General features: G+C 34.8%; 1 protein-coding gene across 1 annotated transcript; it reads left to right on the plus strand.

Annotated features, from left to right (window-relative positions):
- The first annotated feature begins 9912 nt into the window (after nucleotides 1–9912).
- LOC114754590 (uncharacterized) lies at nucleotides 9913–12889 on the plus strand. Its single transcript, XM_028943379.1, has 5 exons — nucleotides 9913–10234; nucleotides 10382–10529; nucleotides 10614–11460; nucleotides 12062–12116; nucleotides 12807–12889. Exons 1-5 carry the CDS (start codon nucleotides 9913–9915, stop codon nucleotides 12887–12889), a joined length of 1455 nt encoding a protein of 484 aa, XP_028799212.1.
- The last annotated feature ends 1704 nt before the right edge of the window (nucleotides 12890–14593 follow it).

Raw genomic sequence — 14593 nt, forward strand, 5'->3', positions numbered from 1 at the left:
AAGATCAAAACCTAGCAATAAGGTGTAATAGAAAGCTGAAAGGACTAAGTGAGTACACTTAGGGATATTCTCCTCAGCTAACCTTCCATTAAGGGTAAGAATAGAGGCTTGACTTGAAAACTTTGAGGACAAAATTTCTTTTAAGAGGGGGAGAATTGTAACATCCCAGATTTTGGGGCTAGAAGTACCATAATTAGCCTAAAATGGGCAAGCTACCAGACTTTTTTGGGTAGAGGTCCCAGAGGTTTCTTAGAAGGATAGATGGATTCTTAGGAACTAAATTGCAAAGGAAATTTTTTCTGGGATTGAGAAAAGAGAAGATTAAAGACTTTAGTGAAGTCTTGAGGCCCAAGAATGAGAAATAGAGATGAATGTAGGCCAAATATTATGTTGGAGGCCTCAAGAAGGTGAATTATGGGTTAAACCGAACCAAAGGCAAAATCGTAATTTTGTAAAGTTTTAGGCCTATGAGGGCAAAAATAAAAATTATGCTTGAAAATTCCAAAAACTCCCAGAAAATGCGAAATGACATGTTAAGCCCTGTATGTGAAGTCTGAGAGTCCAATATAAGGAGTTGAGGTAATTAAGGGCTAAAGGTTATACTATCAACCTCAATAAGAGGATTTCTGAGGCTAAACCAAAGCAAGGACCTAAAAAGCAAATTTTGCAAAGTTTCGGGCCAAAAAGGACAGTGATGGAAAGTAGGCCTGAATACTTTAAAAAAATTCCATAAAAATAGGGATGAGGTCTAGAGGTCTGTGTGAGGCTAAAAATGACAAAAATACCACTGGAAGGAATTTGTGGAATTCCTAGGGTTTTGACTAATTTGAATATTAGTAAAAATGAATTATTTAAAACATAGAGAGGCTTAAAATAATTGGGCAAAAATGAAAAAAAAAACTTGAGGAATTATCACAAATTTTAAAAATAATTTTGTCCCCAGAAAGCAAAGAGATTGGCTTTAATAGAATTTAAAGCCTATTTATACACTATCCAGGGAAAGTCAAAGTAAACTATCTAGATATTGACTTTTGACTCAAGAAAAATTAGAGAAATTGCCCATGATGAATAAATAGTATTGGTACCTAGAGACAGATTCTCGGAATCGTGGACTAGTAGAAAGAATTTGGTGAAGTTTACTCCAAAATAAATATTATTAATTGTTTTAATGGAAGAACAGGGAAAGAACATTACTTCCTCTTTAGGCATGTTATATAATACCACATGAACTTATCTGAGATGAGAAAATAGTGCTAGAACTTATTTAAGTGGTGCCAAGTTAGTCAGGACTCAAAAAAGTACCTGATACGGTGCAGAACGGCAATATAGGTAGAGGAACGCCTAAGGATTGTATTTTGTATGAATTTCTTGTTAATTTTCTCTCTATTTTAATGCTAAAATGATGAAGGAACATGAAAGAGATAAGTGTATGATTAGATGAAAGACACGTGTACGGTTGGATGCAAGACACATGTACGGTCAAATGCAAGACATGTGTATGGTTGGATTAAAGATATATGGCTTGATGATGTAAGCATAATGTAAACAAGATGACGTAAGCATATGTCATAAGGACACTTGTCATCACAAGACAAAGAGGAAAAATGGACGATTAAGATTAAGACACATATTTACAAGATTAAGGGCCAAGATTCAATCTTGTTTTCTAAATACCCCTCCTCTCTCCTCATTTTCCTCCAAGACTCATGAAAATCTGGGGAAACTCTTATAAAATGAATTTTAGAGAGAGAAAGACCAAGTGATCCTATACAAGATCAAGCACTAAAACAAGATATGTTCATGGTTTTTGATGTAGTTTTCACTATCCTTGTTGTTATTAAGCTTGGTTATGGATTTTAATGGTTTTTGGGAGCTTGAAACCCTTAGGGAGTATGCTGCATGAAATTTCTAAGTATAAGGGAAGATGAAATTGATGCTAGAATAATGTTTAAAAACTTGAGAGGAACAAGAATCAAGTGGTTTTATGATAAAATTGGTTAAACTTCATGGTTGTGTAACTTGAGGCTGGAGCTGGTTCTTGGGACTAGGATTGAATTTTGATGATTTTGATGCCTCCAATATGTTTAAAATGAAAAATTATGTAGGGCAAGGGTGAGAAAACAAGTTTGAAAGTATTAAAATTGAAAATGGAATTTTTGGACCCTAAGTACATAGTGTTTAGCCAAGTAAAGAAATGAGGGAAGGAGTTGGATTTTGATAAATCCAAGCTCATATTTGGATTCCTCATGAAAAATTGAGTAGGAAATGGCCAAGAGAATGAATTTAGGAATCAAGATTAAGAAAGTGAAATTTAAGGCTAAAGAGGAATAAGTTCAAGAGTTAAGATGGTTAATGATTTTTCATGATCTTAATGGATTGGATGTTATTATGTATTGTGAATTTAGGACCAGGAGATACCAAGAAAGAGGAATGGAAAGATTGGTCAAGCAATCATAGATGGTTGGAAAGTAAAAAGAGCAAGAAGAAAGTTTAAGGATAAAAGGTAGTGAACTTACCTTTCTTGTGTGTTTGATGTGTATGCTTGTGCAGTGATATGCATTATGTTATTTGATAATGATATGAGATGCTAATGCTAGCATGATGCTCTATTTCAATGATGTTTTCTATGGCCATTCATGTTAATGCGAAACATTGAGCATGAGAATATGTTATAAGTAAGCATGAGTTAGATCAAGTAAGTATATCATACACTTGCATCCATCTTGCATGCATAATGGTAATGTTTACTACTGAGATTTTCCTGAATCTCACTTTCCCTTAACTAACCCCAATAGATGTTAATGATCAAGCAAAAGATGCAGGAAATGAAAGCAAGAAAATGAGGAAAAGAATTTAAGAATTGTATTGTATTACATTGTATAATGTCTATAACAATATATGTTATAGATGTGCCACTAATGGTATGGAATGATAAATGATGATAATGGCATGTATGGTTGGCTATGATATTGTGTGGGAATAGTTTATAGATTGATGGAATGAGACTATGCATGGAAATAATTAATTATGATTTATCAATACAAGTTAAAGGGATAAACTATTCCTAAATGAGCAATGAAATTGAGACAAAGTGAAAGTAATGTAAACGATTGACTCTGCCTATGAAATTTAGTATGGTTAAAGTACACATCCTAAGCTTTAAAACAAGTGGTAGATCACCTAAAATGGACATGTGTGCTAAGAGTTATACTTGATCAAACTTAGGATAGAGAAACTGAAAAGTATAGTTTTAACCAAATAAATAGTAAACTTCAACAAATAAATAGTACGAATTAGCAAGGGTTAAGTCTGGTTTTATATTTTTCTCCTGCAGAAAATGAAAAGGGGAGAATTATAATGAGGTCCCAAGCAAGAAAACCAATTGAAAAAACAAGTCCCAGAGGGTGTCATTCTCCATTATAGCACTTGTTATTATAGGCTGTTGAGGTTGTTATTGGGACCTTTTGGTAATTATTTTTCTTCTGTGGGATTTGATTGTAATTCCCCCAATAGAAAGAACTACAAATAGAATTTTGAACCACCTCAATATGATTTTTCTATAATTAGTTATGATTTTTCAAAATTAGACCAAAAAACTGGAATTTAACCATGAATGCTAACCCAAGTAACCAATTGCAAATTTTCAATCCACGGGCTTGTTTCTTAATCCACTTGAACCATAACACTTCCAATATGTACTCTGAGGGATCAAAGGAAGAATGTTTCAATATATAAAAGAATTGTTTATGTAGCTTATATATTTTTTGGTTTCGTTGCCAAGTATTATTTGCTAGTTGAGATTAAAAGGCATTTTTTTTGGGTTTTCAAATTACTATGGTATTGATTAAATTGCTATAATATCTATCAAAGAAATGAATGCCTATTATTAGGCACATGAATGATTTTGGGAAATGGAAAAATATGCCGTTTGGTTCCATGGGTTGGTTCCATGGGTTGGCTTGATGAGTTTTCTTAAATACTAGATATATATTCGTGAGTTTACTTTTGGTTCGCATTATAGGCAAATGGCTTGCTTTATTAATGGATCTTTTTATTTCTCACAAAGGAAAAAGATTTTATGAATGAAAAATTCGTGATGCTTAAAATCATTTGCGAGACAGTAATAAAATTGTTTATTTGAAGTTTGTGTATTGGTTTCCAGTTGAGGCTTGATTAGTTTGTAGTTACTGTGCTATAGTCATATCACTGATCCTGGAGAATATGTTTAATATGTGAATGGACCATTATTTGGTTTGTGTTCATGTTTATATGTTTTGTTGCCAGATATAGGGTGATAATTAATGTTTGATTTGAGAAAAAATCTTTGAATTTAAAATTTCATTATATTAAGTTTCATAACCTTCATAGTTAAAAATTATTAAATTTTAGGCCTTGAAGCACAAGAAATAGCTTGAAATAGGTAGGCTAACAGACTCTTTTTGGTAAGAGTCCCAGAAATTCTCTGAAAGGATAGAAGGATTCTCAGAGATCAAATTGCAAAGTGGAAGTTTTATGGGACCAATGAACAAGAATGTTAGAGACTCTAATGAAGTCTCCATAGCCAAGTATGAGGAATGAGGATGATTATGGGACAAAAATCATGTCAGAGACTTAATGAAATGATTCATGAGGTTAAACTATAGCATAAACATAATCATAATTTTGAAAAGTTTTGGGCCAAAAAGAATAAAGAGGAAAAATATGGTTAAAATTTTAGAAAAATGGGCAATGAGATGCTAAGGCCCATTTGAGGTTAAAAATAACCAAAACACCATCAGAATGAATTTTAAGCGATTTTTAGAAATTCGGCTAACCATGAGAATTTTGGCTAATTAGGAAAAATTAGTCAAAGTCAATTATTTTAGTTATATGGAGGCCTCAAATAATCAAACAGAAATGGAAAAAAGTATGTTGGGGATTAGAGAAGATTATAAAATTATTCTTGACCTTTGGAAGTGAAGAGGTTGACTTTAAAAAAGATTTAAAGCCGAATTTCTCAAAAATGGGGATATCCTGGAAATTTTTAAAAGAAATATCTACAGGTTGAATTTTGGCCTGACAAAAATTAGAAAGTTTTCCCATAATAAAGGGAGCTAGTGACGTAGAGGAATGAATTTACAAAACTAGGGAACATCAAGAAGCATTTGGTCAAATATACAATGGAATAAAATAAATTGATATTTTCTTTTTAGACACACAAACCCTAAGGACACTTTTACCTAGTTCTTGTTATCATTTGAAGTCATATATGATAACAAAGGGAGTGCAATAGCAGGATAAAGGATATCAGAACACACATCAGTGCTATCGGGGAAGTGGAGACCTAAAAAAATACCCAAGGAATAATCTAAGGTTTATCTTTAGATGAATTTTTTTCCTATTTTTCTCTCTTTTTTGGCGCCATTTTTCATGAGGGGATAGTATGGAATTTAGATTTGTCAACGGGCAAATTGGAAAGGAATTGTCATGAAATTTTAGCATTTGTCATGGGAAAAAATGGAAAGGAATTGTCTTGAATTTCAAGGCCACATGAAAGCTTGGAATGATAACACATGGCAATGGTAATTTCTTTCTACTTTGAGGGGAAAATAAAGTCTTTGAACTTACGTGGAGTCTTGAAAAAGATGATACATAGCCATTGTAATTTTGTGCAAGATTAATGGCAAAGTATCAAAGGTTAACTTGAGAGGCATTATAAATACCCTCCCCCCTCCCATTGCATGAAGAATTTTGACCAACTTGGGGAGGGAAGGGTGAAGTTTTTTCTCTAGGAAAAACAAGAAAGAGAAGAGGAAGAGGAAAGAAAGCATGCAAGGTCAAGTTTCAACACAAGGTAAGGACATGAATTTTAATGTTGTTTATGTTATCCCTTGTGTTGTTGAGCTTGGATATGGTTTTGTTGAGTTTTGAAAGTATTAAACCCTCATATTAGATGTTGTCCAAATGTGATTAAGTTATGGAAATGATTAATTAAAGTTAGATTAATGATTAAGAGGAGAAAAAGAGTAGTAATCAAGTGATTTTGTGATGAAATTGGAAAGAATCTAACTTTTCCTTAACCTTTGTATAATTTTGGCCAAACCTAGGGTTCATCTTAAGGTTATATTTTAATGATTTTGATGGTTTTAATGTATTTAGAATGAAAAATTGTGTAGATTAAAAGTGAGAAAGTAAGTTTGGAAGCATTGAAATTGAAAATGAAATTTTTGCCTCAAAACTCTATGTGCTTTGGCCAAGCCTTGTTTATGGGGAACGAGTTGGATTTTGTTAATTTTGAGCTTGAAAATGGATTTTAAATGCAAAATTATGTGGAAATAGAATGTAGAATTAATTTTAGAAAGATTGGATTGAAAGTCAAAAAGTTAGAGGTTAATGTATGTTGAAGAGAGTAAAGTATGAATGTTGTTTGTTACCATAGCTCTAATAAGTGAATGGTACAATGTGTTAATGTAATTAGGGCCATATGCAAGGAAGATGAAAGGGAAAGATTAATCAAGCAACTTCAAAGGTTGGTTGCAAAAGGAGCAAGAAAAAGAATGTGACAAGTTAAAGATAACAAACTTTATCTTACTCTTACATGCTTGGTCTTTGGTTGCATGAGTGACATGTTTGTTATGTTCATGTGACTATATGAAATCATGCATTGTGTATGTGATTTTGTTTAAAATATGTCATAGTTCTATATGTTTTATGTTTGATGCATGATGGTTCTTAAGCATGTCATTATATTATGAAAATGTTAAGTTTGCAAGCATGTTGTGAATGCCAAACTATGCCAGGTATGTTTGGATGATAATTGTTTGCTACTGAGATTCTCCTGAATCTCACCCTCCCTTACCTAACTATAATAGGTATAAAGATCATAAAGGAAGAATGCATAAGGTAAAGAAAGAAGATTGATAAGGAGAATTAAGGGAATGTATATGTTGTTCTATTATGTAATGAATCTCCTTGTATAGGATGATTGTATGAACATGCCTATTAATGATATGTAATGATGAATGATGATGTTGGCATGCAAATATAAGGATGATAAAGCATCAAAATGATTTATGAAATGTTGGAATGGTTATATATATGTAAAGAGATGTTTATTACATGTTAATTCAAAGTAAGAGGGTGAATATTCTGATATGACATGACAAATTTGAGATAGAGTAAAAGAAAAGCAAATGAACAAATCTATCCATGATATTTTGTGAGTAATAAGAACACATCCCCAACTTTGAAATAAGTGATAGATCACCTAAAATAGATGTGTGTGTTAAAAGATATAATTTTTCAAATTTAAGCTAGAAAAGCTGTGAAGTACTATTTGACCAAATAAATAGTACCAATTTACATATATTTTGTATTAAACGAGTGAATAAATGACCCAATGAGTATTGTTTTCCCATAGAGAATTAAAAGGTCTTTAAATAGATACTTAGATTACCTCAATACGATTTTTCTATAATTAGTTATGAATTTTTAAAATTAGATTAAAAATCTAAAATTACCAAGTGAATAGTAACACGAATAAAAATGCAAGTTTTCAATTCATGGGTGTAATTCATGATTTGCATGAATTGTAGTGCTTCCGAATGCATACTAAATGGGTTGAAATGACATATGTTTCAAGCGTTAAAATAATGATATTGATTGTTAATATTTTTAATTAAGATATGAACAAAATTGCTATAATTTTAAACTTTCAGAACAAATTTACACCCAAAACATTTTTAGGTGCCTAGTGCTTTGGGTGAAAACTTTCTAAACAAATTTACATATTGACCCAAATATCAATTCTTATTATGATCTTCCAAGCATTGAACAATTAATACTCAAGCATAGAAATTTTATTACTGGGATTATTTAAAAGTCACAATTCAGTGCAATCACAAACTCAATGACAATGAAGAAGCAGACACTATAGGTAAGAGCTAGGGCCAAGAAATTACAAAGAAAATATATTTTTGTGTTACAATAAGGATATATCTATATTTATATCATGAAATGAAAATTTAATTTGGGTTGTTCTGTCTTACCAATGAATAGGTAGTGAATTAGTCCTCTAGCATCAGTCCAATCAAGAGGTTTGGATCGATTGATTAGTTTGGTTTTTACATAATTTTTTTCTCTAGTTGAGCCTGAAAAATGTCGCTTTTAATTTTAAATGAAAAAAAAAAGTAGTAGTCCATTATATTTATACTTTAGTAATTCATTTTGTTGGATTAATGTATGATTTATGCATGAATATTTCATTTATTTGTGAAGTAACGTTGTTTTGTTATTGCCTAGGCATGGAAATGTGGGATTACTCAAAAGCCACAGCTCAGACAATCACAGATTTAATAACAAGAAAGAAGCACACAAACTCTATGCGTGTATTGCGGAAGCAGAATATAATTCTTGGGAGTGATTTAATTAGTTTGGGTAAATTTCGAAAGTTAAATAAATTAGTTAATTATAATGAATGTAATATGATCTTCTTAAAATATTCTTATATAACCTTAGATTATAGGGAGAATTTCATTGTAGGAATGCAGAACACAATTAATGTCAAAGAGCCCCAAAAACTTTCTGAAACCTCACTGCAAGACCAAGGGGCCAATCTGATATTAATTCAACAAACGAAATGATGCCACTGCCCCTAGTAAAAACTTATTTCCCTCCGAAAATGAGACATTATCAGCGAGTGTAAAAGACGGAAGAAAGACGGAAAGGGGGGGAGATGGCGTTATTTCCTGCCTCTCCCATGCAGCGCGCCGGTGCGGAAGGGAGATAGCTGACAACCATGAGCTGAGAAAACGCAGTGGCGGAGCTTCACTTTTGAGGTCCGTCCCTCTGCCGTCTTTTGGACTTCAAGCTAGAGTTGGTGCAAGAGAGAGAAATCGCAAGTGTGCCCTACAATGTTGCGTCTTCTCTGAAAGTAGCGTCAGGTTGGCGTGGGAGGTAAGATTTTGTTGTTAAAATTTTGGTTTTGTTGGTGTGATTTGGTTAGCACAGGTGGGTTGTGATGGGTGAATGAGGAAGAAATGAGTATTTAGGTGCATGGGCATGTAGGTTGGGAGTGAGTTGCAAATCTGACGGTATTTATGGTTTAAGAAATTCATGCTCATGATGTTTTAAGTTGTTAAAGATATGGTGTTTATGATGTTTTAAAAAGTGGGTGCATATTGAGTATAATGCACTGCTGAAGGAACTTAGGTAGGCGAAAATGAAAGGGAAATGTGTGTGTGGGCTGGAATGGGTTATATGACAGGTAGATGCGCAAAGGAATGGTGAAAATATATAGTACGATGGTAAATTTGCTAATTCTAGTTGTGTGCGAGAAAAAGCAATATAATGTTGCGAAAATACTAATTCTTGTTGTCAATTGTCAAATTGCTGATGTAAACATACATTGTGTCATACTTGAATGATGTGCAGTAGCAGAGGATAAATGGCTAGCAATAGTGGTAAACAAGTATTTTGCATCTTTCATGTTTGAGGGCACTTTGTAAAGACCTTAGAAGGGAAATTCATTTATGAAGGGGGCATCATTACTGGAAGATTGATTAGAGAAGGGATGACATATGAAGAACTACAATGCATGGTAGCTCATGATGTGTGGCCAGGGACTTGTGAATATAAAATGAAGTACACAGTTAGCTTTGACCGGGACACATTCTTGGATCTTGTTGACGATATTGGTGTTGGACAAGTAATTGAGTACAACAATAGTAGTGGCCATGTTTATGTTTGTGAGAATGAGAAAGACTTCACACAAGTGTCACAGCTGGACAGTGTACAAGAGTAAGTTGTTTTCAACTGGTTTTATTAAGATTGTGTGTAGGATAAGAAATATGTCCAATTTTGATAAATTGAACTGTAATACTCAATAGCTGTATTTGTTTATACAGGTTAGATGATTTGGTTGGCCCTTGTTGAATGTCAGTATCTCCAATTGAATTGGATCTAGACACAGACAACATAAACATATCTCCTGTACAAGATGTGCCAACACTGATAGAAAGTGTAGGTATGGAAATGTTGCCAACCCTAATAGCGGTGATGAATTCATCAAAGTGGGCAGATTTGTTAATGTCAAGAGGGCAAACCTTTATTAGTGCTGAACATTTTAGAGAGGCATTATATAAGTATAGCCTTGCACACAAGTTTGGTTACCGGTATGTAAAGAATGATAGGCATAAGATGATTGTGAAGTGCTGTGTAGATGGTTGTCCCTGGAAAATTTCAGCATATGGTGTAGGTGAGAAGAATGGATTCCTAGTTGTGAGAAGATTTAATCGTGAACACTTGCATTATGCACAAGACAACTTAGTTGTCCCTCAGAGAAAGATGTGAAAACTTGCTTCAGTAGTCATAATAGATGAGTTGATTTCTTGCATGCATAAAGCTCCAAATGACATTAGATGGGATTTGGAAAGAGAGTATGGGTTGAGCCTCAACTACCAACAAGCATATAGGGCGAAAGAGAAAGCATTGGCAAAAATTCATGGTTGTCCGCAGGAGTCTTATATGCTAATCCCTTGGATATGTGAAAGGTTAAAGGAAAGTGATCTAGAAACGGTAGCAAAGTAGGTTGCATCATCAGATAATAGATTTCAAGCTGTATTTATTGCATACAGTTGCTGTGTAGAAGGGTTTTTGAAAGGTGGTAGACCTATATTATATGTGGATGGATGCTACTTGAGTGGTCCCTACAAAGGAACGTTATTGGGAGCACAAGCGTATGATGCGGATAATAAATTATTCCCACTTGCATATGCGATTGTTGGAGGTGAGACGCTTGATGACTGGGCATGGTTTCTTGGTAACATAAAGGATATTACGGGATCATTAGAAGTGACAATAGTATCGTATAGACACAACTCAATAAAAGGTGTAGTACAAGCCGTGTTTGGAGGAGATCGACATGCTTTTTGCTACCGTCATATGAAGGAGAATTACAGTGCTGAGTTTTTGAAGATAACCAGGGGAAAGAGGAGGACCAGCGGACAAACAAAGGATGTTGCACTAAAATTACTTGATTCTATTGCATACGCAAGACTTGATAGAAACTTTGATCGCAGTATGGAAAAGCTAATGGCATTTTGTCCAGAATTGGGACAATGGCTTCAAACAAATGGAGACATTGAGCGTTGGGCACAAAGCAAATATCCTTACAAGAGGTGGGACAATATCACAACAAATATAACTGAATCCTTTAATGCTTGGCTTGTTGGTGAGAGGAAGTACAACATAGCTGTCTTGATACATGAGCACAGGGAAAAATTGGCAAACAAGATGTACCACAGCAAAGAAGCCATGAGGAATTGGACCAGTGGTATGGGACCTAATATAGAGGAAAAGTTGATGGATCATGTGGCCAAATCAGAAAGAATAGATGTGCAAGATTATGGAATGAATAATTTTAGGGTCAAATGTCAGGACTACCTTGCCCACATGCATGTGCTGCAATCAAGAAGGTATATGGTAATATATATGCATATGTCAAGGATTGCTTTTTACTCTCAGTCCAAAAGAAAATTTATGGCAAACTCATGATTCCAGTTAAGACCCATGACATCCCTAGGCCAGATTCCCTTTGTTATGAAGATTACTCGTCCACCATCTTCCTACAACCACCATTAACAACTCATTGTGTTGGAAGACCTAGAGTTAGGAGGATTGAATCACAATTCCAACAGAAGAAACTGTATCATTGCTCAGGATGTGGTGAAGTTGGTCACACTAGAAAGATTTGCAGTAACCCGAACCTGGGTGACTTTGTTGCTGAAAATAGTCTTTTATTTTCTTGGTTCAATGCACAGCTACTTTTGTACATAAATGAGCCCCACTATGTAGTTGTTGAGTTGTTGGGGAAGTAGCTATGACAACCCATTTTGATTTTTTAGTGGTGGGTTTGATTATATTTTGTATAGTATTGTCAATAGTTGAAAAATTTCATGACAGTAGGTGACTATAGCTGTCCCAGGTTATGTTATGCTGTAATCTGTCCACATGCAAATGGACTATTTTTAGTTGTAAATATATGTATGTATGTGGCAAATTGTGTAATGTCACTTGTGAACAGGCTCTCCCCTACCTGTCCACTGACAGACAGCTTATTCAGGTGAAGGTCATCATATGTAAATGGACTGATTACAGTTGTGAATATATATATGTATGTTGCCAATTGTCTAATGTCACTTGCAAATGGTATATGGAACCACACTTGGACACCTTCTCCAGGTGAATCAGTCCACATGCAAATGGACTATTTTTAGTTGTAAATATATGTAGGTGTGTTGCGAATAGTGTAATGTCACTTGCAAACGGGCTCTCCCCTACCTGTCCACTGACGAATGGCTTCTTTAGGTGAGGGTCGTCACATGTAAATGGACTGATTGCAGTTGTGAATATATGTATGTATCTTGCCAATTGTCTAATGTCACTCGCAAATGGTATATGAAATCACACTTGGACACCTACTCCAAGTGAATCAGTCCACATGCAAATGGACTATTTTTAGTTGTAACTATATGTACCTGTGTTGCAAATTGTCTAATCTCATTTTTAAATGGGCCCTTGCACACCTGTTCACCCACAGACACCTCCTTCAGTATGAGTAGGTCACATGTAAATGGACTATTTATAGTTGTGAAAATATGCATGTATGGTGCGAATTGTCTAGTCCCACTTGCAAATGGGCTCTCCCACACTTAAGTCAGACACATGCATCAGGTGAATCAGTCCACATGTGAAGCCAAGTATATGTCTTGCAAATTAGCTAGTCCCCCTTGCAAATGTGAACAGACTGATTCCACGTGTGAATATAGGTATGTCTTTTGCAAATTGGCTAGCTCCCCTTGTAAATGCGCTCTCCCTCACTTGTTCTCTCACGGACACATACTTCAGCTAAACCAGTCCACTTGTGAATAGACTGATTCTACATGTGAAGCCAATCATGTGTCTTGCAAATTGGCTAGTTCCCCTTGCAAATGGGCACTCTGTTCAGGTCAAGGACGACACATGTAAATGGACTGATTTCAGTTGTGAATATATGTATCGGAGTTGCAAATTCCCTAGTTCCACATGAAAATGGATACCTTATTCAAGTGAAGGAGGGCACTTGCATATTTAAGAGGACACTTTGTTCAGCTGATGAACGACACTTGTGAATGGTCTAATTATTGTTGTTAACTTATTTGTCGCTTTTGCAAATTGTCTAATGGTTCGTGCAAAGGTCTAATCCTTAATGTAGGTTGTTCAGTTGGAAATGGATGAACATTTGGTGTTAATTCCTGTTTTGTTGTTGCAAATTCCCTAATTTCTGTTGTCAACCATACATCTAATGAAAGTAAACAAGTAGTGATAATATGAATCCATTAAAACAGTCTTTATTAACATCTTTTGTATGCATAACATTTAAGTCCACATAAAGTGTTCACAACAACAATTACAGTGCTTATCAGCAAAACTACAAGGTAGGAATTTGATCAGTTATCGATTTCTCTTGCGTTGTCTGTTAATCTGGTCAAGGTGTTTGGCAATAGCATCTGACTTGATGTTTCTTTTATGAGTCACGAGCCACCATAACAGCTCACACCGTATAGATGTGTATTGATCGTATGGGACAACAATAACTGTTCTTAGTAAGTTGACACAAATGCATGATGTCATTAACATATAATTCAACACCTACCTCTATATAATAAGGCATGGTGAATAGAACTCCATCCTTCTCTTGTGGGTCGGGCTACTCTCTTAGATATGTGATGACATGAACCCCACAATCATCACTGAAAAAATGAACACATCACTATGTTGGCTTATCTATGTCAATTATAATTTATGACAAATAACTTTTAGTGAATAAAAGACTCACGTATTGTCTTGAACATGAACCATGGGATACAAGATGTCATTGTTTGACTCTGGGTTAGCCAAAGCCTCCAGCTCAGGCTTCACTCTCCTTAGTATTTCAATGAAGTGTTCCCTCTACACAATTACAAATGATTATCACATAGGGGATACCATGGTTGTCCACAAAAGTAGCAGAATAATTACAGCACTTACAAAAGTTTGCACCATCATTTGCTGCCCCTTTAATGCTAGATCAGACTTATTCTTCTTCTTTTGGTGCTTCATTGTATCCTCACCACCACGCAGAGAGTCCAGCACATAAAACTTTAGTGTGCTCAGTTCAAACACAAAGCAAAACCAATGCAATGCAAACACAACAGGTGCAAATATGTATTCACATTCAGCCAAATTGTATCCTAAGTGTTGGGGGAGTAGTTCTTTCAGATCTTTGTCCACTTGCCATGCTGTGTGTTGCTGCACCATCCTTGCCTATCACAATAGCAAATTGCACAGCAATGCAAATTGTTAGTGAAGAAACTGTATCGATAACTTGATTGCACAATTTAAAGCATTGATCCATTAACAGGGGATAACACTAACCATGAAATCTGCATCAAATATATGTCTTTTAACCGCAGAGGCACTCTCCTGTTGGTCAACATTCAAGGTGTGGGCAATCAGAGTCATGATCTGCAGAATAAAGGAGCAAGAAAATTAAATTAAAAATGTGGCACATTCCATATATGGCCACTTTGATGTA

Source organism: Neltuma alba, unplaced genomic scaffold (genome assembly GCF_004799145.2).
Source record: "Neltuma alba isolate B1F8T4 unplaced genomic scaffold, ASM479914v2 tig00010165_pilon, whole genome shotgun sequence".
Taxonomy (NCBI): domain Eukaryota; kingdom Viridiplantae; phylum Streptophyta; class Magnoliopsida; order Fabales; family Fabaceae; genus Neltuma; species Neltuma alba.